Source organism: Amblyraja radiata, chromosome 46 (genome assembly GCF_010909765.2).
Source record: "Amblyraja radiata isolate CabotCenter1 chromosome 46, sAmbRad1.1.pri, whole genome shotgun sequence".
NCBI classification, from domain to species: domain Eukaryota; kingdom Metazoa; phylum Chordata; class Chondrichthyes; order Rajiformes; family Rajidae; genus Amblyraja; species Amblyraja radiata.
In genome coordinates this window covers 101,199-124,357 of record NC_046001.1, presented here as the reverse complement: position 1 = coordinate 124,357, position 23,159 = coordinate 101,199, and the positions used below count along the sequence as shown (strand labels likewise).

The 23,159-nt window shown below is 42.9% G+C and overlaps 1 protein-coding gene across 9 annotated transcripts in view; it reads left to right on the top strand.

Annotated features, from left to right (window-relative positions):
- The window catches only part of smarcc2 (SWI/SNF related, matrix associated, actin dependent regulator of chromatin subfamily c member 2), a 65,359-nt gene that overhangs the window by 3,326 nt on the left and 38,874 nt on the right, over positions 1-23,159 (top strand). For all 9 annotated transcript variants that reach the window (XM_033015686.1, XM_033015684.1, XM_033015685.1 and 6 more), the window contains exons 2-10: positions 2,445-2,564; positions 9,018-9,103; positions 9,415-9,496; positions 10,386-10,478; positions 12,608-12,677; positions 13,457-13,526; positions 15,331-15,406; positions 18,324-18,455; positions 19,548-19,663. In XM_033015686.1, coding sequence (XP_032871577.1) covers positions 2,445-2,564; positions 9,018-9,103; positions 9,415-9,496; positions 10,386-10,478; positions 12,608-12,677; positions 13,457-13,526; positions 15,331-15,406; positions 18,324-18,455; positions 19,548-19,663 — 845 coding nt within the window. The remainder of the gene's footprint in view (positions 1-2,444; positions 2,565-9,017; positions 9,104-9,414; positions 9,497-10,385; positions 10,479-12,607; positions 12,678-13,456; positions 13,527-15,330; positions 15,407-18,323; positions 18,456-19,547; positions 19,664-23,159) is intronic.

Genomic DNA, 23,159 nt, shown 5'->3' with positions numbered 1-23,159 from the left:
AGGGAAAATGCTGGGAACTGTAATTGGCTGTAGCAGAATTATGGGTGAAGCTTTGCCAGCCATAACAATCATGAGCGAGACCTTCCCAAGTTTGTGACTCATTGGTAACTTGGAGGCAGTCCTTGAAATATTCTTGTGCGGCACAGCGGTAGAGCTGCTGCCTTACCCCGCCAGAGACCCGGGTTCGATCCTGACTACGGGTGCTGTCTGTACGGAGTTTGTATGTTTTCTCTGGGATCTCCGGTTTCCTCCCACTCTCCAAGACGCACAGATTTACAGGTTAATTGGCTACGGTAAAATTGTAAATTGTCTCTAGGGTACAATACGATACGATGGAACTTTATTCATCCCCGGAGGGGAATTGGTCTGCCAACACTCACAGCACACAGCAAAGTACACAAACATTTGAAATTAAAATTAAACTCAAAGTGTAAATAAACAGAAAAAGACAAGCGACTGCTGTCTGGCTGCCGTGTGCACAGAGCCTTCACTGGAACAAACAAAGAAACACAGACTTATCCCGTGGGCAGAGGATTCTAAACTAGAGTGCCCTCCCGTTTCCCCCCCCCCCCCTCACGGCAGTCCTCCCACGCCGTGTCCTCCATTGTTCTTCACGGCGGTCCCCTCACTGTTCTTCGCGGTGTGTAGGATAGTATTAGTGTGCGGCGATCGCTGGTTGGCATGGACTCGGGTGGGCCGAAGGGCCTGTTTCCGTGCTGTATCTCTAAACTAAACTAAAATTCTTCCGAACCCCCTGAGAGAAACTGTTCTCCTTTTGGTCACCAATGAAGATCTTTGGCATTTGCTCATCTGGGAACAGACACATAGGGTCATGGGTGAGCTGTCGAGACTTGGATCTCAAATTTAGGAGGCAAACTGCCAGGACTGCATTGCAATAAATAGGCAGGTGGAGAATAGTGGTCGGGATTCACCCACACTTAATTCATCCTCCTGCTTGTTCCTTCTTTTGTTTACTTCTGTCTTTTAATTCCATTAGTTAAATGGTGACATCTGCTCGGATACGGGAAGCCATTCTGCTCTCAGGTGCAAGCGCATCAGCCACATTTCCCTTCCCATCATTTTCTCTGTACCCCTGTAACTTATTTTCTTTCTCCCCTCAATCCTCCTTTGACTCTTTTTGCTATTGATCTACACAAACGATAATTTGCAGTGCATTAACATGTGAGAGGACATAGGCGCACCCAGGAGAATCCCGTCTGGCCACCGAGAGGACATTCATACTCCACATACCAAGGTTGACGGAGTTGGTGTGAGGCAACAAGCAGACATTCAAGATTTTTGTGTTCCATTGAGATTTTTTTCTGTTCCTGTATTATTCACTTTAATAATATATTTCAAATAAAAATTAACCCTAACTCACACTTTGATCTTCCTACTTCCTACTTCACTGTTTTTGGAATGTCAGATCTGGTCACCTAAAACAAAGTTCCTCAAAGCTTCCTGTACAGTACACGCATTTCCGATAGGCATGTTTTAGAAGTGAAGCCTGTAGAATGTTTCTTTCAGGGCAATGTGCTGATTTATTTTGTAATGTTTTTAAAAAAGAGATATATAAAATCAGACACCGCAAATCCATTTACCTTCCCAGTGGAACTTTACTTTTTACAGTAGTATCACCTATCCACTTAAGACTGGATAGACTCGGCTTGTACTTGCTAGAATTTAGAAGATTGAGGGGGGATCTTATAGAAACGTACAAAATTCTTAAGGGGTTGGACAGGCTAGATGCAGGAAGATTGTTCCCGATGTTGGGGAAGTCCAGAACAAGGGATCACAGTTTAAGGATAAGGGGGAAATCTTTTAGGACCGAGATGAGAAAAACATTTTTTTTCCCACACAGAGAGTGGTGAATCTGTGGAATTCTCTGCCACAGAAGGTAGTTGAGGCCACAGTTCATTGGCTATATTTAAGAGGGAGTTAGATGTGGCCCTTGTGGCTAAAGGGTTCAGGGGGTATGGAGAGAAGGCAGGTACAGGATACTGAGTTGGATGATCAGCCGTGATCATATTGAATGGCGAATGGTGCAGGCTCGAAGGGCCGAATGGCCTCTACTCCTGCACCTATTTTCTATGTTTCTATGATTTATTTCTGTGTTCTTTAGGTTAGGGAGGCTCTGGACTCGACTTGTGCATTTAGCAAATCAAGCTTTAAATATAAATGGTAGGTACACAAAAATGCTGGAGAAACTCAGCGGGAGCGAAAGAAATAGGCAACATTTCGGCCCGAAACGTTGCCTATTTCCTTCGCTCCATAGATGCTGCTGCACCCGTTGAGTTTCTCCAGCTTTTTTGTGTACCTTCGATTTTCCAGCATCTGCAGTTCCTTCTTAAACACTTTAAATATAAATGATTGTGATGCCAACATTTTATTGTTGAGCCATATGAACTGTTTCTGCATTACTCTCTGATGGGTTTGTTTTACAGTACATCCAAGCAGAGCCACCAACTAACAAGTCTCTCTCTAGCCTGGTTGTTCAGCTGCTGCAGTTCCAGGAAGAGGTGTTTGGGAAACATGTAAGCAATGCACCACTCACCAAATTGCCAGTAAGTACAACCGGTAAAAACTATTCAAAAGGTATGCATTCATTAATGCTGTATCTCCTCCAACCTCATCTACTGCATCCGCTGCTCTAGATGTCAGCTGATCTACATCGGTGAGACTAAGCGGAGGTAGGGCGATCGTTTCGCCGAACACCTCCGCTCGGTCCGCAAGAACCTACCTGACCTCCCTGTGGCTCAGCACTTCAACTCCCCCTCCCACTCCGTCTCCGACCTCTCTGTCCTGGGTCTCCTCCATGGCCAGAGCGAGCAACACCGGAAATTGGAGGAGCAGCACCTTATATTCCGTTTGGGAAGTCTGCATCCTGCGGGCATGAACATTGAATTCTCCCAATTTTGTTAGCCCTTGCTGTCTCCTCCCCTTCCTCAGCCCTCGGGCTGTCTCCTCCCATCCCCCAGCCCTCGGGCTCCTCCTCCTCCTTTTTCCTTCCTTCTCCCCGCCACCCCCTATCAGTTTGAAGAAGGGTTTCGGCCCGAAACGTTACCTATTTCCTTCGCTCCATAGATGCTGCTGCACCCGCTGAGTTTCTCCAGCATTTTTGTGTACCATGCATTCATTAATACTGGTTTAACATGGGAGCACCAATAAACCGATATCTCGCATTTCCACCATACAATTAGATCATGGCTGATCTCCATCTGCCAGTTTCACTCCTGTAACCCCCTCTCCTCGCCTCCTCTTAACAAAAAATCTTTTAGTCTCAATGATGATGTTTTCAATTGATGCCCCTCCCAAGCACGACAGTTTTTTTGGAAGAGGGTTCAAAATTTCAGCTACCCCTTTACGTGATGGAATATCCCCTCACATTATTCCTGAACGGCCTGGCTGTAATATTACGGTTATGCTCCATAATTCCATATTCCCCATATCAGAAGAAATCAAATCCATTAATCATATTAAACATTTTGGTAAACAATGCCTTAATCTTCAATTTAATAGAACACATACAAACTGTTGTCTAACTTCAACTGCTCAGATACTTACAAAATAGGCGAGGTGCATTTCCACTGAAAGCATTTGCAATGAACAGGGTCCCTAGACTGTGCAGAACTTTATGATGAAATTTAGCACCTTGATTCTACAACATGTCTGTCCAGTGTTGGAGAGCATTTCAATTGAACTTGATCTATGGAGCTTTGTTCACTGGTAGTTTTATGTCTGGAGTAGGGATTCTAATTGTACTAGGAGTGAGATCAGGAAAATCTTTTTCACCCAGAGAGTTGTGTATCTGTGGAATTCTCTGCCATTCACTTTATTCCTTAATTTTACTTCGGAGTCACGTGAGTGACTACGTGAAGAACCCGCTCAGTGCGCAGGCGTGGCATTACGCCAGCAGTGCAACAGCGGCAGCAGCGGGAGTTAGGCGCTCCCGCTACAGAATGAAACGGACCGTCAGGTGAGCACCCTGAGGTCGGGTTTCTTTTACAGGGGAGCCTTTTTCTGCTTGTGTTTTACAGGCAGAGAAAAAGGCTCTGGAACAAAACTGCCCCCCGTTCGATGAGGAACGTTTTCCGTCGGGGAGGGGGGCAGCAACAGGCGGTAGGAGCCTGTTCCCCGACACCGCTGTTCCCCGACACCGTGCCGAGCCCAGCCCGCTAGTACCTGAGCAGCGGGCTGGATGCATAGCCACCCAAAGAGGCATCCGGCAGGTGTTCCCGATTTCGGACGGGACGTCTCTCCACCCGCACGGGGGGAGAGAGCCGCTGGAGCGGCTCACGGAGCAGGTGCCTGCGAGACGCGCTGCTTGAGGGGCGCTCTCGCTTCTACAAGGCACAAAAGCTCTAGAAGAAGGCGATAGGAACAATTACCGGGCGCTCCGCTATCCCCATCACCGCGCCGAGCCCAGTCCCGCTAGTGCCTGAACTGCGGGCTGGATGTCTAGCCATCCGAACAGGCATCCGGCCGGTGGCGTCCGATTCGTCGGACGGGGACATGTCTCCACCTAAATGGAGGAGAGACAGCCGACTGAGCTGCATCCAACAGCTATTGGAGCAGCTCCAGCGAGATGCGCAGAAAGAGCGCTCTCGCGGAGGGAGGTCAGGCACCCCCTCCACAGTGTTTCATGCACTGCCCTCTGCTCCCTCATTACTGGAAGCTAGCATTGGTGACCAGGGCTGGGCTGGTCTGGAACAGGGGCAGGCGGACGAATTTGGGAGTATGCCAGGGGTGCAGGAACAGGAAGAGCTGTTGGGTGTGGTGGACCGCTTTGTAGCAACCCCACGGGCTGGAGCACCGCTGGAACCAACAATGGCGGCCAGCATCAACCATCTATCCAATAAACCATTACTGGAAAAGGTGCTCGCTGAGGTGCTGGAACAACACACAGCACTAGAAAACTGTGAGGCCCTCAAAGTAAAAAGTGTCAAAAATCTGGGGGCATGTGGGGTCACACATCCGGACCCAAGCACTCAAGCTACAGCGGATCCTAAGGGTCCTGACGTCGGCCATCACAGCCTTTGCTCGTTCCGTGGAGACCACGGAGATGGATACCTGCCAGCAGGATGTGCTGGCATTAATGTGTACCACACAATTTGAGATCAACAATCTCCGGAGGGAAAACATAAGACCTGCCCTCAATCCCAAATTTGCTGGCTTGTGTAAAGCCCCAGCTGCGGAGACGGACGCGCTGCTATTTGGGAAAGATCTCAATAAAAAACTGAAGGAGATGGAGGAAGCATCAAAAACCTTCGGCCTAATGAGGGCAGGCCCCGGGACGAGCAAACCAAGACCTCCGATACCCAAGCGGCAGCACCCCACGGCATCCACCAGTCGACGTCCGCAATATGGGACTGGTGAACGCTTGGGGTCCGCACATTATCCCCAAAGATCTTTTTTAGATCAGGGCCCGCAGCGGACCCCCTGGAAAATGCGCCTCCCCCCAACATCGCCAGCACGTCAGAACAGAACCTTCAGGAAAATGAAGAAACAGAATCGCCAATAACCATGGAGGTAGGTGGGTCTGGTTCCTACCAGCATATAGAGAATAAGGGTGCTTTATTAACAGGGGGAAGATTACACTTGTTTAAAGAAGCATGGGGTATGGTCACGAGTGACAAGTATATACTCAACAGCATTAGGGGATATAAAATTCAGTTTATATCAGAAAAAACGCCGCCAGTTCAACATTGGCCCCAAAGGGTATTTTCTCCCTCCGTCAAAGAGCAACGGGAGGGACAAGCTGAACTGGTGAGACTTATCACAAAGGGGGTCATAGAAAAGACCAAACATGAACCCTTGGAATTTGTATCCAATATATTCACCAAAACCAAAAAAGATGGTGGGTGTCGCATCATCATTGACTTAACATCACTAAACAAGTTTGTTAAGTATATACATTTCAAAATGGAAACATTTGTTACTGCTAGACAACTGATTTCCAAAGGATACTACATGGCAAGCATTGATCTCAAAGATGCTTACTATCTAATACCCATACACAAGGATCATAGCAGATACCTAAAATTTATCTGGATGGGGCAGCTGTGGCAGTACAAAGCATTGCCTAATGAGCTCACTTCAGCCCCAAGATTATTCACAAAAATATTGAAGCCAGCCATGGCAATACTAAGGAAACAAAAACATATTGTCATGGCATATTTGGATGATATCCTCATAGTGGGGAAAACAATGGAACTGGCTGTGGCAGCAGTCTCAGCTACAAAACAGCTCCTTGAAACTCTGGGGTTCGTCCTACATCCAGACAAATCTAAGTTAAATCCATCCACTATCATGGACTACCTGGGTTTCACAATTAACTCAGTCCACATGACTGTTACCCTGCCAAGGGAGAAAATGATTGGATTAGCACAATCATGCAAAAATTTAATGGTCAACAAAAGACCAACTATTCGACAAGTAGCAACAATGATTGGTAAAATGGTAGCAGCATTTCCGGCTACACAATTCGGACCTTTGCACTATCAAAAATTTACAGAGAGCAAAGGTACAGGCAATAAAACGACATACAGGTCACTATGATCGTGTCATGAAATTACCCACTGAAGCAATATCAGAGCTACAGTGGTGGGCAGAAAACGTTTGGCATAGTTTCAGCCCTATCTTCATCACTAACCCTACTTTAGTTATTCAAACAGATGCCAGTGCTCAAGGCTGGGGAGCGACTAACTCCATATCCAGCACAGGTGGTAGATGGACTAACCTAGAGTCATCATTACTACTTACACTGGGCATTAACTATCTAGAGATGTTGGGCGCCTTTTATGGTTTAAAAGCATATGTATCTAATATGCAGCACTTGCATGTTCGGTTACAAATTGATAAATACTACGGTGATGGCTTATATTAACCATATGGGTGGCATAAAATCATTATCATGCGACAAATTGGTCAACATGATTTGGCAATGGTGTGTCGAAAGACATATTTGGCTATCAGCTACTTACCTACCAGGTAAGCTAAACACCCATGCCATGAGAAAATTAAACGCCTGGGTTGCAAGTTTGAACAGACCTTACCTGGAACTGGGATTGTCCAAACAAACCATCACCACCATGTCGGCATCCCTTCGAACATCCACCAAGAGGCAGTACTTAACCAGCATCAAAAAAGGGAGAAGTACTGCCAGGAAACAGGGACATCATACGCTACAGCCACCAACATACTGGAGTTCCTGGCCTATCTACACCACGATGTAGGGATCAGCTACAGTGCCATCAACACAGCGCGGAGTGCTCTTTCTGCTTATCTCAAACCAGCGCCAGGACAACAGGCGATGGGATCCCATCCACTGGTGGTAAAACTGATGAAGGGCATTTACAATATCAAGCCCTAAGCCCAGGTATACCCATACTTGGGATATCAGTGTGGTCCTGACATATCTCAGGGAATGGCCACCAGCCAGATCCCTCGGCCTCGAGCAAGCTACACTAAAGACGCTCATGTTGATGGCACTTGTATCCGCTCAGAGGGTCCAGTCACTACACCTATTGCGACTGGACAACATGATCACAGCTCCAGACCAGATCTGTCGTTATCCAGCGACTGATCAAACATAGCAGACCAGGAACACCTAATCCAGTCGTGGAATTCCGGGCTTACCCACCAGAACCACGGTTATGTGCCATGACCCACCTACTGTCCTACATAGACACAACCAAAATATTCGAGGGAGATGAAAAGCCTTGTGGGTCAGTCATAAAAACCTTATGGTCGGGTGACGAGCCAAACCATTGCGAGATGGCTCAAGCAGGTGCTAGAAACTGCTGGGATAAACACTAACATGTACAAATTTTATTCCACCAGGGCAGCATCCATGTCGACGGCTAAAGAATGGACATGCCTATAGACCACATCCTGGCCACAGCAGGATGGTGGGGGGGGGAAAAGACCGTTCAGAAATTTTATAATAAGCCGTTGGCAAAACCTGGTTTATTTGCAGTAAAGATTTACGAACTGCAAATATTTAATTTAAGCCCAGGGGAGCAATTTAATTCTTTGTTGTTATTGTTTAAAAAATACCATTGTGTTTTTCTACAAATAGACTCATTGGTTGATTACGATAACACTTCCTCCCTCAAGAACTTCGGCAGTGAGTGAAATGAAACTGTTACACGGTTTGAAATCACAGAGCTTTGAAGTCTTCACGTAGTCACTCACGTGACTCCGAAGTAAAATAGTAAGATTAAACGAGAACTTACCAGTTTGAAGTTTGATCTGTATTTTATGAGGAGTTACGATGAGGGATTACGTGCCCTCCGCTCCCACCCTCATTATATGGATCAAACTAATAAATTGATGTCTCCTTATCTTTACTATGTTTACTTCAAATAACTGTGTCTATCTGTGATTCCACACCGCTGCTTGGAAGTATGCCGCGCCTGCGCACTGAGCGGGTTCTTCACGTAATCCCTCATCGTAACTCCTCATAAAATACAGATCAAACTTCAAACTGGTAAGTTCTCGTTTAATCTTACTATTATCTGTCCTTCTCCTAACTGAATGAAAAATCTCCAGATCCAAATTTTCTGCCCTTCATTCAAAGTCTGTTTGAAGTATCAGCACATCGAGACTGGACTATCCTTGGTCTCAAAACATCCTAGCCCTTAAAGCTATTTGTGTTCTCACCCATACTAAGTCCATTTGTACAGAAAGGTGAGCATGCAGTAGGTCTGAAGCTGTGCAAAGGAAGTAGTCAAATCACGAGGACCACTTTAAATTTAGGGAGAATCCCATGCCTTTATTGCTCCCAGCCCCAGGCCATTTGACAGCCTTCCCTTGCTCCAACATTTATAAGTCAACTTTCCTATTCTACTCGTATATATTTCCTGCAAACTACAAAATATCAGAAAATATGTATCTCTGTGTCACCTCCCTGAAACATAATTGCATTTTTAAGGACATTTTTAGAGTTATATAAGTGACTTTAGCTGTGTTCTTTCATTCAGTGCCAGAACTATACTATTGCTTCTGTTTTCCAGATGAAATGCTTTCTAGATTTCAAAGCAGGTGGAGCTCTGTGCCATATTCTTGCTGCTGCTTACAAATTTAAGAGTGACCAAGGATGGTAGGTTGATTCTCTTTCCTTTCCAGATTGCGTTTTCTTTATCGAACGTACATGCTCCAGACAGTTCTGCTGAGTTGAGTTGTACTCTGTGCAGGTCAGAATATTGAGGTTGAGACATCGTTACGTTTTACAACTAATCTTATGGAATGCTTCCCCAAATCAAATGATTGTGGGAGGAGGGATGGGAAGAACGAAGGGGATATCTCTGATAGGTTGAGGCCAGGGTTGCCCAGATAATCCTTGTTATTTATAGTTTGGGTGAAAGATTCATGATGGTTTGACGCAGTTAAACTTTTCACCTTTGTTTTTAGGCGACGCTTTGATTTTCAGAACCCCTCCCGCATGGACCGCAATGTTGAAATGTTTATGACAATCGAAAAGACTCTGGTTCAGGTAAAATGATTATTGTATGAAATGGAACTTGTACATGAACTGAACTTCACTTTTACTGTTTGTATCTTGCAATAAGAGGGAATGCATTTGGCCATTGCCATCCAAATCCAGTCATTCAATCCAGCCAAATTCCACTTCCTACCATCCGGGTAGCTACAGCATATCAGACGTGGAATCAGATGCAGTGGTTTACTCCTTCTCCACATTTATACCCGCTCCATATAATCCGCTGACTTGCTCTCTGCAGATCTGCTTGCTTGTGATGTCGGCCATGGATGTTTGGGAGTGTTGGTAAATGTAGTGCATTCCTCAGGGACCTCTCCTCTGATGTCCAGTGAATTCTGTTTGCTGAGACGGGTTGCATCTTACTACCAGTGCTGGTAAACAGAGATGTCTCTGTTATCAGGCAACAGAACCATCCTACCAACAAGTAGAGAGTGATCCTGAGCTTCCTACCTCATTGGACTATCTTTGATTGGCCACAATCCACCAGCAGCTTTGAATGGTGAAAACATAAGAAGATAGGATGCAGTAAATCAAAAGCAAACCATGTAGGCTGAATCCTACATAGAAGGTTTAATATCCATGCAAGGCTTGGCCTCTGTATGTCCTTGTGGTCTTTGTCATTGCCAGTTTGCTTGAAGGTATCCATGTTTTGGTTATCCGCAGAAAGTCTATACCCCTATCCTGAGCAGATTGCAAGGGCATTGTCTTCCAGAATTCCACCCTCTTCAGAGTTTTGTGTCTTTTCCTCACCTCCCTGCTCATGCTTCTACTATTTGTCTTCAGTTGATGCCACCTTGTTATTTGACCTGTCTGCTGAGGGAAATGGGTCCTTTCTAGGCCTCTTACAATGTTGTACCCATTCTATATCTTTTATATTTTGCAGAACCACTGCTTGTCTCGGCCCAACATTTATCTAAACTCGGAAATTGAACCCAAGTTGCTAAGCAAACTGAAAGACATTATTAAGAGACACCAGGTAAGATGACATGTGATGAGAGTTGTGTGAGAAGTAGCCTGATTGGAACATTTGCTGCACAAGTCTTAAACATAGAAACATAGACAATAGGTGCAGGAGTAGAGGCCATTCGGCCCTTCAAGCCTGCACCGCCATTCAATATGATCATGGCTGATCATCCAACTCAGTATCCTGTACCTGCCTTCTCTCCATACCCCCTGATCCCTTTAGCCACAAGGGCCACATCTAACTCCCTCTTAAATATAGCCAATGAACTGTGGCCTCAACTACCTTCTGTGGCAGAGAATTCCACAGATTCACCACTCTCTGTGTGAAAAATGTTTTTCTCATCTCGGTCCTAAAAGACTTCCCTCTTATCCTTAAACTGTGAGCCCTTGTCCTGGACTTCCCCAACATTGGGAACAATCTTCCTGCATCTAGCCTGTCCAACCCATTAAGAATTTTGTAAGTTTCTATAAGATCCCCCCTCAATCGTCTAAATTCTAGCGAGTACAAGCCGAGTCTATCCAGCCTTTCTTCATATGAAAGTCCTGACATCCCAGGAATCAGTCTGGTGAACCTTCTCTGTACTGCCTTTATGGCAAGAATGTCTTTCCTCAGATTAGGAGACCAAAACTGTACGCAATACTCCAGGTGTGGTCTCACCAAGACCCTGTACAACTGCAGTAGAACCTCCCTGCTCCTATACTCAAATGAGCAGAATTAGGCCATTTGGCCTATCGAGTCTACTCCACTATTCAACCATTGTTGTTCTATTTTTCTCTCAACCTCATTCCCTGACTTCTCCCCATAACCTAACAAATCAAGAACCGATCAATCTCCTCTTTAAAAATACCCATTGACTTGGCCTCCACAGCTATATGTGGCAATTAATCCCACAGATTCACCACCCTCCTCATCTGCATTCTAAAGCTACATCCTTTTTTTGGGGGGCTTTGCCCTCTGATCCTAGACTCTCCCTCCCACTGCTGGAAACATCCTTTCCACATCCACTCTATCTGGGCCTTTCATTATTCATTATTTCAATGAGATATCCACTCATCCTACTAAACTCCAGCGAGCACAGGCCCAGAGCCATCAAACACTCCTCGTACGTTAACCCAATTCTACCGTATTACTGTATTATAAACATACAACCCATCATCTACTTAGAATGGGTGTGTGCATTTTTAATATTGCAACATTAAGTTTTGTTTTGTGTCATCTTAGATGCTTCTTTGGGTTAATCTAGTTCCAGTGTTCCCTGATAGTCTTTGATACCTTTGGCTTTCTTTCTTATCCTGTATATTACTCAGAAGCATTTTTCTTTTTTTTTTTTAATATATTTTATTTTATTAGAAGTAAGTACAGTCATATGGCACCAAAGTGCCTAATATATATTTTCATAATACATTTTATGTACAACTTCTTTTTTTTTGTTACATTGAAAAAAGATTAGAATAAGAAAAAGAAGTTAGATAGTAAAGGATAGAAAGATGTGAAATATATAGTGTGTGAAAAAAGAAAACGAGTAAATGAAGAAAGTTGAGAGAGAAAATAGAGAAAATAAAATAAAATAAAAAAGAAAAGGAGATCATTATTTATAATCTTGACCAACCCTCGTCCAGTCCTGAAACAGTTATTTTTTACGATTGTGTTGCACCATATGATTCCAAAAAAACGACGAATGGAGACCAACTCGTTATGAATTGGTCTGAAGCATTTTTCTTTGTTGGAGAATGCCAATTATGCCAATCACGGAAACAATCCTCATGGTATCAAGCTAATGTTGGAGAGCACTTTCCACTCTAGCCAGCAATAATGGCATCAGTCATATATACACATATTGTGAGGATTTTTAATGTCTATTTCCTGGTAGTTCTTGATGGTGGTCCCATCTGATTCATTTGACTATAATTGTGGTCAACGCTTTATGTCAGTTCATCACCCTCACAATAGAATCGTGCCCTGGCTAGAATGTTGGGGGTAAACCTTTTATTCTGCCATTTCATTGTGCCCTTTGTTGAAACAGGAACATTCTGGTTCCTAGATTAGATAAAAACTTTTTTTCTTTTGAAGAAGAAAATGTTTGACCTCTCACTTTATGATTTATCTGTCTTGCTATATGTTAATGAAGTATTTTCTAATAGGGTACTGTTACTGAGGACAAGTCAAATGCATCACACATTGTTTACCCGATTCCTGGCAGTTTGGAAGATGGTGAGTTTTATGATTTTCAGTCTGAATTCTTGTATCTCCCCCTCAGCAGATTACTTGAATAATTTCATTTTGCAGCCTTGGATGAAAAACTGATTACATGTTAGCTATTTGTGCAATATACAAATATATGTTGATGATAGGCATTGGTTCTAAATGCTGTTTTGTCCTGATTCAGTTGAACTGGAATTTTTAGTGATCTTGAACCGACAGCGTACGTAGCGTCTTGTTTGTACTTTTGTGTATTTGTGTGTACATGCACAAAAGCTGTCCTGCTTGCTTTGAGACCAAGACCTCATTCTGCCAATGTGGTCTAAAACGGCCACTCTGTATTAAAGAATTCATGTGGAGATATCTTTCAACTTCTCCGAACTGGAGTGCCAACAATTTATCTTTAATCCCAAGGAATTATCAAACAAAAGAGATGTTGGAAGTATTGAAAATCTTACACTCGGGTCTCCCATTACATATTGAGGTCATGGTGTGGTGTTGTCTCTAACTCGGCCTGCAGTATGTGGTAGAATTTGCTCCGTTACTTCTTCACTGACATTAGCACTGAATCAGGGTGCCGTTGCTGTGTTTCCCTTTCATGCTGGCTCGTACGTCTGCTACTTTCATTTTAAAAGAGGTTTTCGAAAGAGAGTTAGAGATTGCAAATTCCATGTTATTGCTTAAAATGCACATTTCTAGCAAATTTCCATCCAGTTAGCCATAAAAACACCTTTTTTGGACAACATCATTTGTAACCTCTGTGCCTCTGACATGTACCATTTCTCTCCTAGAAGAGTGGGTGCGGCCAATAATGAAGAGGGAGAAGCAGGTCCTACTACACTGGGGATATTGCCCCGACAGGTATGTATCTGCACCTGGGATGTCAGGACTTTCATATGAAGAAAGACTGGATAGACTTGGCTTATACTCGCTAGAATTTAGGAGATTGAGAGGGGATCTTATAGAAACGTACAAAATTCTTATGGGGTTGGACAGGCTAGATGCAGGAAGATTGTTCCCGATGTTGGGGAAGTCCAGGACAAGGGGTCACAGCTTAAGGATAAGGGGGAAATCCTTTAGGACCGAGATGAGAAGAAACTTTTTCACACAGAGAGTGGTGAATCTCTGGAACTCTCTGCCACAGAGGGTAGTTGAGGCCAGTTCATTGGCTATATTTAAGAGGGAGTTAGATGTGGCCCTTGTGGCTAAAGGGATCAGGGGGTATGGAGAGAAGGCAGGTACGGGATACTGAGTTGGATGATCAGCCATGATCATATTGAATGGCGGTGCAGGCTCGAAGGGCCGAATGGCCTACTCCTGCACCTATTTTCTATGTATCTATGTATGTATCTGAACTTTAAGTTGTGTCAGATTTTAACAGTCACATCTTTTAATTACTTTTTTAATATACATGTATATTAAAAAAGTATATACCAGCTGCATGGATCAGAGACTAGATGATTTAAAACAGCATCAAACTAAAATTTGAGTTCAAGATATAAGATACATGTATTTGTCACATGTGCCAGATGGCACAGTGAAATGAGATTACCGTACAACCATACAATACAAATAAGGAACACAACACATGATAGAATTCAACATAAAAACATCCCCACACAGCAGAATCAAATGTTCCCACTGTGAGGAAAGGCACCAAAGTCAGTCTCTTCCTCTAATGTTCCCCAATGTTCACCCGTGGTCAGGGCCTCCCCGAGCCCTCCGCAGTCGCCGCTATGGGCGGCCCGATGTTCAGGCCCGCTCGCCGGGGAGTGTTCTTAATCAAGCTTATATTCCACGACTCGTGCATTGACTGGGGTAGTGTTCATTAGATGATTTGTTAAATCTAGATGATTGTAGCATTGTAGCATTGAGTATAGAAGTTGGGATGTAATGTTAAAATTGTACAAGGCATTGGTGTGACCAAATCTGGAGTATGGTGTGCAATTTTGGTCGCCTAATTATAGGAAGGATGTCAACAAAATAGAGAGAGTACAGAGGAGATTTACTGGAATGTTGCCTGGGTTTCAACAACTAAGTTACAGAGATAGGTTGAATAAGTTAGGTCTTTATTCTCTGGAGCGCAGAAGGTTAAGGGGGGACTTGATAGAGGTCTTTAAAATGATGAGAGGGATAGACAGAGTTGATGTGATCAAGCTTTTCCCTTTGAGAATAGGGAAGATTCAAACAAGAGGACATGACTTCAGAATTAAGGGACAGAAGTTTAGGGGTAACATGAGGGGGAACTTCTTTACTCAGAGAGTGGTAGCGGTGTGGAATGAGCTTCCAGTGGAAGTGGTGGCGGCAGGTTCGTTGGTATCATTTAAAAATAAATTGGATAGGCATATGGATGAGAAGGGAATGGAGGGTTATGGTATGAGTGCAGGCAGGTGGGACTAAGGGGAAAAAGTTGTTCGGCACGGACTTGTAGGGCCGAGATGGCCTGTTTCCGTGCTGTAATTGTTATATGGTTATATGGTTATAGATGATCAGCCATGATCACAATGAATGATGGTGCTGGCTCGAAGGGCCGAATGGCCTCCTCCTGCACCTATTGTCTATGTTTCTATATTATGAGGAATTCTGAAGTGACAATATCAGTGTTTTTTTATGACATTATCAGTGTTTTTTATGACATTGAAGTTATTTTTTTGTGTACCTCCAGTTACGATACATGGATTGCAGCCAGTGAAATTGAGGCGGCAGTTGAGGACCCTCCACCAACTGAACGTCCACGGAAGGTTTGCAGATCTATAACTGCTGATATGTCAAAATACATACATTTGAATGATTTTTTTCAAGGAGAATTCAGAAGACTTGTTACAGTTTTTACCACAGCTCTATTGCTATGGTCCGTGCATTTATGTGGAGAATCTAATTCAACCACTAATTGTTGATCCCCCCTCCCCCCAAACAAGTTATTGACAATGGGAGACATTAAGAAACACACATTTTGTAAATATGAATGGCCGGAGAAGAGCTGCCGGGTGACTGGAGGACAAAACATGTGGTACATTTGTTCAAGAAAGGTGGCAAGGATAAGCCAAGTAATTGCTGGCCAGTGAGTCTAACGTCACTGCTAGAGACATTATTGGAAAAACACTCAGAGGGAAAGGATTATTCTGCACTTGGAGAGAAAGGATTGACAAGGTTAACAAGGATAGTAAGCATGAAAAGGGAGGGTTCGGGTCTCCTGTGTGATTAGTAGTGGAGCGCAGGTTCACTTGCACCTCCTCCAACCTCATCTACTGTATCCGTTGTTCAAGGTGTGGACCCTTGTTCATCGGCGAGCGAGACCAAACGTAGACTGGGCGATTGTTTTGCTGAACACGTCACACCTCGGCCACAGCGAACAATGGCCTGTATCCATTATCATCGTTACTTTCTTGCATATCTTTTATTCATTTGTTCAATATCTCTCTACATCACCGTCTATATATCATGTTTCCCTCTCCCCTGACTCTCAGTCTGAAGAAGGGTCTCAACCCGAAAAGTCGCCCATCCCTTCTCTCCAGAGATGCTGTCTAACCCGCTGAGTTACTCCAGCTTTTTGTGTCTTATCTCTGTGTGATTAGTTTGATAGGTTTTTTTTTAAAGGGAACTAAGTGCATTGATGAAGGTAGTGACTTTCCCAATGGGATCCAGGGCAATTTAGCAAACTGGATCCAACATTAGCTCGGTGATGGGAGGCAGAGGGAGATGGTCAAAGTGATTTTGAGATTGAAATCCTATGACCAATAGTTTGCTGGTGATAGACACAAAGTGCTGGAATAACTCAGCGGGATAGGCAGCATCTCTGGATAGAAGGAATGGGTCAAGATCCTTCTTCAGACCTCGACCCGAAACGCCACCCATCCCTTCTATCCACAGATGCTGCCTGTCCCGCTGAGTTACTCCCCATTTTGTGTCTACAGTTTAAACCAGCATCTGCTATTCCTTCCTACACTGAGTGTGCTGTGACCCTTTCTATATGTTATGCATATTAATGATATCTATATGAATGTAGGAGGTATGATTAGTAAGTTGACAAATGACATAGAACTTGGCGATATTGTTGGTAATGAGGAGGGTAGCCTTTGTCTACAGAATAATATTGATAAATCGGTAAGATGGAGAGTGGTGGGAATGGGGTTAGGTTTGGCGACCTTGTGTGGTTAGGAGTGCAGCTGAAGCCAGTGATCAAGAATATGGTTATATACTGACCGGTTGCATCGTGGCTTGGTTCGGCAATTTGAGCGCCCCGGAGAGGAAAAGACTACAAACAGTAGTAAACACTGCCCAGTCCATCATCGGCTCTGACCTTCCTTCCATCGAAGGGATCTATCGTAGTCGCTGCCTCAAAAAGGCTGGCAGTATCATCAAAGACCCACACACCATCCTGGCCACACACTCATCTCCCTGCTACCTTCAGGTAGAAGGTACAGGAGCCTGAAGACTGCAACAACCAGGTTCAGGAATAGCTACTGCCCCACAGCCATCAGGCTATTAAACCTGGCTCGGACAAAACTCTTGATTATTAATAACCACTTTCTGTTATTTGCACTTTACCAGTTTATTTATTCATGTGTGTATATATTTATATCATGGAATATGGACACACTTATCTGTTTTGTAGTAAATGCCTACTATTTTTCTGTGTGCTTAAGCAAAGCAAGAATTTCATTGTCCTATACAGGGACACATGACAATAAACTCACTTGAACTTGAACTTGGTTAGGTGTGTGGTTGGAGCCAATGGCGAGAAAAAAGGTTAGGTATGTGGCCAACGTTGGTAACTGGAGACTGGAATGTTGGCAGGAGTTTGCGCAAGATGGAGGGAAGTAATGGGAGCGTGTGTGTGGGTGGGTGACTTAGAGAGGTGCGGATTCAAGTGCACGTGCACTTGCCTATGCATGTGCCCACCTATTTGTGAGTATTAATACTCAGGCAATCGTATCTAGTCTCCAATTCCTTGCCACTATGGCAGGGCCTTTTCTGTGAAGCTTCTGTGAGAAGCTTATTTGCAGGTACTAGCCCATGTTACTAGTCTTGGATGATGTCACGAAGAACTTTACAGTGCCACTTTGCACCACCCTTACCCACCCCCTTCCCACCTTTTCCTGTACCTGACATGATGCCAAATTGCTGGTTCACAAGTGGGGGAAAAAAGTTACTCTCCAACTTATAGGACTGCCTGAGAAGAAGTTAATACCATGGATGACATTTATACGCCAATATCATCTATGAAGAACAATATTAGCTCTGTATAAATGGGCATTGGAGATGTTAGTTGTAGCAAACTGTTTGAGCAGTGTTTTGAGCGGTGTGCGACTGAATATTATTTTCGAGAGATTGCCCCGTTAAATAGTTTATGAGCCTTCAGAGTTGGATACAATCTGCACATTGTGAGTAAACAGTGCCTGTTGTTATTCACCCCAAATGTGGTTGCAAATATTGCTCATGACAAATTTTGGGCTTGCACGACGTCACCCGTTCCTTTTCTGTAGAAATGCTGCTTGAGCCGCTGGGTTACTCCAGCATTTTGTTTCTATTTTCCTTATCTGTTCTCTCAGTACTATCTGAGCTTTCAGGAAAGGATTCCTGTATTCACTTGTTCTTACATTCTATACGGATTTATGGACTGATATTCAAAACCAACTACGTCCTCTTTTTCACCAGGTCCATGCTAAGTGGATAATGGATACTGACACCTTCAATGAATGGATGAATGAGGAAGATTATGAGGTGAATGATGACCGATCCCCTGTTGTACGAAGGAAAAGAATTTCTGCCAAAACCTTAACGGAAGAGGTAAATGCACAGTTTTATATTTTACCGTTTAATTGATTTGAGACAAGTTTAAGTTTCATTGGAAAGACTAGCTTTGTTACATGTATGTCTTTTAAAGTATACTCCTTTTGGTTATGTTTAAATGTGAACGTATTTTGACGAAAGTATACAGATGGATGTTTCAGAACAGGCATTCGCTGTTTCCTATTTGAAAGCGATGGGGAAGTAAAATCCTTTAATTTAGGTAAAAGCATTCGAATTTGGGTAAATTAAAACATATAATATTTGGACAGATATATGGTTAGGAAAGGTTGAGAGGGATATCAGTCAATCGTGGGCTGATGGGACTATCTTAGATGAATATCTTGTTCAGCATGAATTCTGAAGAGCCTGTTTTCATGCAGTATATAACTATAAATGTGTGCCAATTCAAAAGTTTCAAAATCAGGAAAAAGCCCCTATTCAACTAATTTTCCTAACATAATTCAGAATTCATTTATTTCTGATATCCAGGGTTTAGCATCTCCAATAAGTTTAATTTAGTAACTTTCTTAATTTTGTTCTCTCTTTAGTTGATATCAAAAGATTGTTTTTCTTCTCAGACATTCATGAATCTTTGTAACTCCCTGCCTCAAAGCTCCGGAAGGTCTTTGAATTTTGTTTTTGGCAGAAATAGATAGGTTCTGGATACGAGGTGGGGGTAAAATGTTACCGCAGGTAGATGGGAATGCAAAGTTGAGGTTGCAATCTGACGAGCCATGATTGAATTAAGTAATAGTGCATGGGAACAGTGCCTTGAAGAGATTAAGAAGGGCCCCAACCCGAAATGTCACCTATCCATGTGCTCCAGAGATGTTGCCTGAAGTTGCTGAGTTACTCCAGCACTTGATGCCTTTTTAATAGTACAGTCTTCAGGGGCCAAGAACTTTATTCCTCTGCCCAACTTGTACATTCATCTATTTTCTGGCTAACACAGCTTCAGTGCTCGGTATTTAGAAAGAGCTCTGGTCTGAAAATATCTAAGGTTACATTTTGGTGATTTGGTGCTTTTAGTGTAATTGACTTTTCATGGGATGTATGAAAATGAATAACCCTTTAAATATCCATTCAAAGGTGCACAGCCCTGACTCGGATAGAAGAGATAAAAAGGGAAGCGCTCATAAAAAGAGGAAACGTTCCCCCTCTCCTTCTCCGACACCTGACCCCAAGAAAAAGAACACCAAGAAAGGGTGAGGCACTTCCCTTGTTTCTCAACATTGTTTCTTTAAAATTGGGAATGTTAAGTTTTGTATCCCTCCTGTATGAATCTAGTGGGCAAAATGTAGAAAGGTATGGCAGCATTTCTGTCTACCAGGCTCCTGAACCATGCCTCATTTAATGAAAGGAATGACATCTTATTTTCTGCTAATAAAACAGATTAGGCATGTTGCAGAGTGAGAGTCATACAGCTTGTAAACTGACCTTTGGGCCCAACTTGCCCATGCCAACCAAGATGCTCCATCTAAACTAGTCCCACCTGCCTGTGTTTGGCTAAATTCTTCTAAACCTTTCCGATCCTGTCCACATTTCTTTAAAATGTTGTGATAGTACATGCCTCAGCTATTTCCACTGACAACATACGCCCACCACCATTTGTGTGAAAATGTTGCCCTGCAGGTTCCTATTAAATCTTTCCCCTCTCACCTTAAACCTTTGTACTCTGGTTCTTGATTCCCCTACTCTGGGTAAAGGACTCTGCATTTACACTATCTATTCCTCTTGATGTTATACACCTCTAAAAGATCACCTCTCATCCTCCTGTTCTCCAAGGGATAATGTCTCAGCTTGCCCAACCTCTCCCTGTTGCTTATGCCCTTGAGCCCTGACAACATCCTTGTGAATCTACTCCGTACCATTTCCAGCTTAACAGGCTGGAACACCCTATGGCAGGGTGAGCAAAACTGAACACAATACTCTAAATGTGGCCTAACCAATGTCTTGTACAACTTGCATTACTCAAAAGTTTACTAAGTTATGGATCACTTGAGCAATGCCATGTAACAACTACAAGTCTATGTCCTAGTTGCAATTGCCTATTTTACATTACAATTGGAAGGCTGTATTAAATAAATAGCTTTGGGACCTGGGAGAATGAGGACATTTGAAGAAGTGTCAAGTTTTCATTCTGTGTAATGTTCTGAAAAGATATCTCAATCTGTCCGGCCTTTGCCACCCTGAGTTGCTGAAGAGGTCATTGCTGTCTTTGTATGTTATGCCTATTCTAAAAGATTACAGCAGCCTAAAGTGTGGTATGTACGAAAAAGATGAGGATTTTCAATTATTATAATAGACTGCATGGAGTGAGTGGGAGGAGTAATTAATATATTACTGGGAAATGTTGTGTTCAGGTTATTAATACACTGAAACACGAAAAGGACATATGCATCCAGCACACACCCATCGCTTCTCTCCAGAGATGCTGCCTGTCCCACTGAGTTACTCCAGCATTTTGTGTCTACCTTCAAGTTAAAGCAGCATTTGCAGTTCTTTCCTACACATGTCTGAGTATATCTACACTGTGTACATCACCTTCTCCCATCTCAAATCATTATTTAGTTAAAATGGAAAACCATGTAACCATGTTTTGGCAAAAATTCTTGTCCTTCAAACAACAGGCGCTTGGTCATCATTCACCTTGCAATCCCCATTCATTATGTCCGTGTACCTGACAACAAAGAGAAAATATAGTTAGAATAGCAATTCATAAACGTATAAGTAAGAGGAATTCTTTCCAAAAAGCTCGGGTACCACTGTGACAACAAGATAAGGAACCCTTTTAACGAACATTGTATTATTCTTCCTCCCACAATGTACCATCATGCGTTATCTATATTGAATTAACAATAGATGACAAGAAATTGAATGATGTTGGTTGTCAAAATTATTTAAGAGGCAGTAAAAATACAAGACAAACATTATGAGTGGTAAGAAATATGGGAACTAACTAAATTTCTCAAAATATTTTTGCTGGAGTGAGATCCTTTTGGTCACCATTTTGCTTTGCTACAAACCAGATCAAGAGAGTTTATTGTCATGTGTCCCAGATAGGACAATGACATTCTTGCTTTGATTTATATTACCACAAACACACACAAAAAATCTCAAGCAAATCTAAAATGACTCAGATTCTCAATTCTCTTGGTAATTAGACCAATGTTTGTGTTTGGAGGCATGCCTCTTCTGAAGTACTTCTGGCTTGGAGGTATTCCTGAAGTTTGCTTTATTCAAAGCTGCTTAATTTTGGGGCATTATTGAATGTACAATGTCTGCTCACTCAAGAAAATTGAGTTCTCAACTGTTTTAGGTTAGGATTTACTATTACCACATGCAGCGAGGTACAGGGAAAAGCTTTGTCTTGCACTCTATCCAAACAGATCACATATACTATACAGGAAAACAATCAGGTCAAACTCAAGTACAATAGGTAGAGCACAGGGGAAGTGCCATTACTGGACAGCTACAAACCGAAAAGTGACCACTTTAATCATCTTTCTGTTTACAGATTTGGTAACAGGAATGGAATGCAGATTGAAATATCAAGCCCAATTATTACTGCCAATAAATCAGATTTTATTCTCGTTATGTTGTTCCCTGGGTTGCTTATTCATTTTATGCATAATTAAAATTTGCAGTTCGCTATGTTTTCCCATCAAAACAGAAACTCGACAATCATAGTTTCCATCATCCACTTCATTGATGATAAAGGAGGGATGATTTTCCTAATTTTCTTTTCTGTCCCATGCCTGCTCACCCCATCCTTTGTTGTACCCTTTCCCAGTGTTATTCCATCTGTCTATCTCTTCCACTTTGAGGTTTTCTTTGAGTGCTGTTTTTTATTCCTTCAACATCTTTCTCCTGATGTCTGTCTGTCTGTCTTTCTTATTCTGCCTCGCTGTGCACCAAAACAGTCATCCTCCCTCCCTTCTCCCCCTCCCTCCCTCCACGCCTTCTCCCCCTCCCTCCTCACCCTCCCTCCACTCCGACCCTCCCTCTCTTTCCAACTACTTTGCTCGGTTTTTGTTGTCACTGAGGCTCATTTATTCTTCCGCCTGGCCCCACTTTCGCCAGATCATTTCTAAGACTTGATGAGAGCTGATGTATTCAGCTGAAAGGAAAATCTTTATAGTGAAGCCTAAATGTAGAGTGGAATAGCATTCGAGGATAGGGAAATAACTTTGATATTTTTGCTTTGTAAGTTCAGCTGAACCCATGCCAATTGAATTCAAAGTGAAGAAATTGTGTTCTTGATGGCAAAAAAGGTCCAGTATGTTTGGGGCAAGAAATTACTATTAAAAAGGAAAATGCTGAAAATCCTCAGTAGGGCAAGCCGCATCTATGGAGAGAGAAGCAGTTAATATTTTAGATTGGCATTGGATAAACCAAACAATAGATTGGGTGACTGCCTTGTAAAACATCTCCATTTGGTCTTCAAGAGTGACCCTGAGCTTCTATTTGCCTGTCACTGTCATTCTCCATCCCACTCTCACTTCACCTTCAGACATGGACACTGTTGCAATGAATCTTAACTTAAGCTCAAAGGACAATATCTCGTCTATGTTCAGGTATATTTGGACTTAATATTGAATTCAACTATTTCAGATAACCATCTTTTCAAATTCTGAATCAGAACTAGCCAATTCTGTTTCTCTCTATACTGATGCTGCCTGACTATTTTCCAGCATTTTC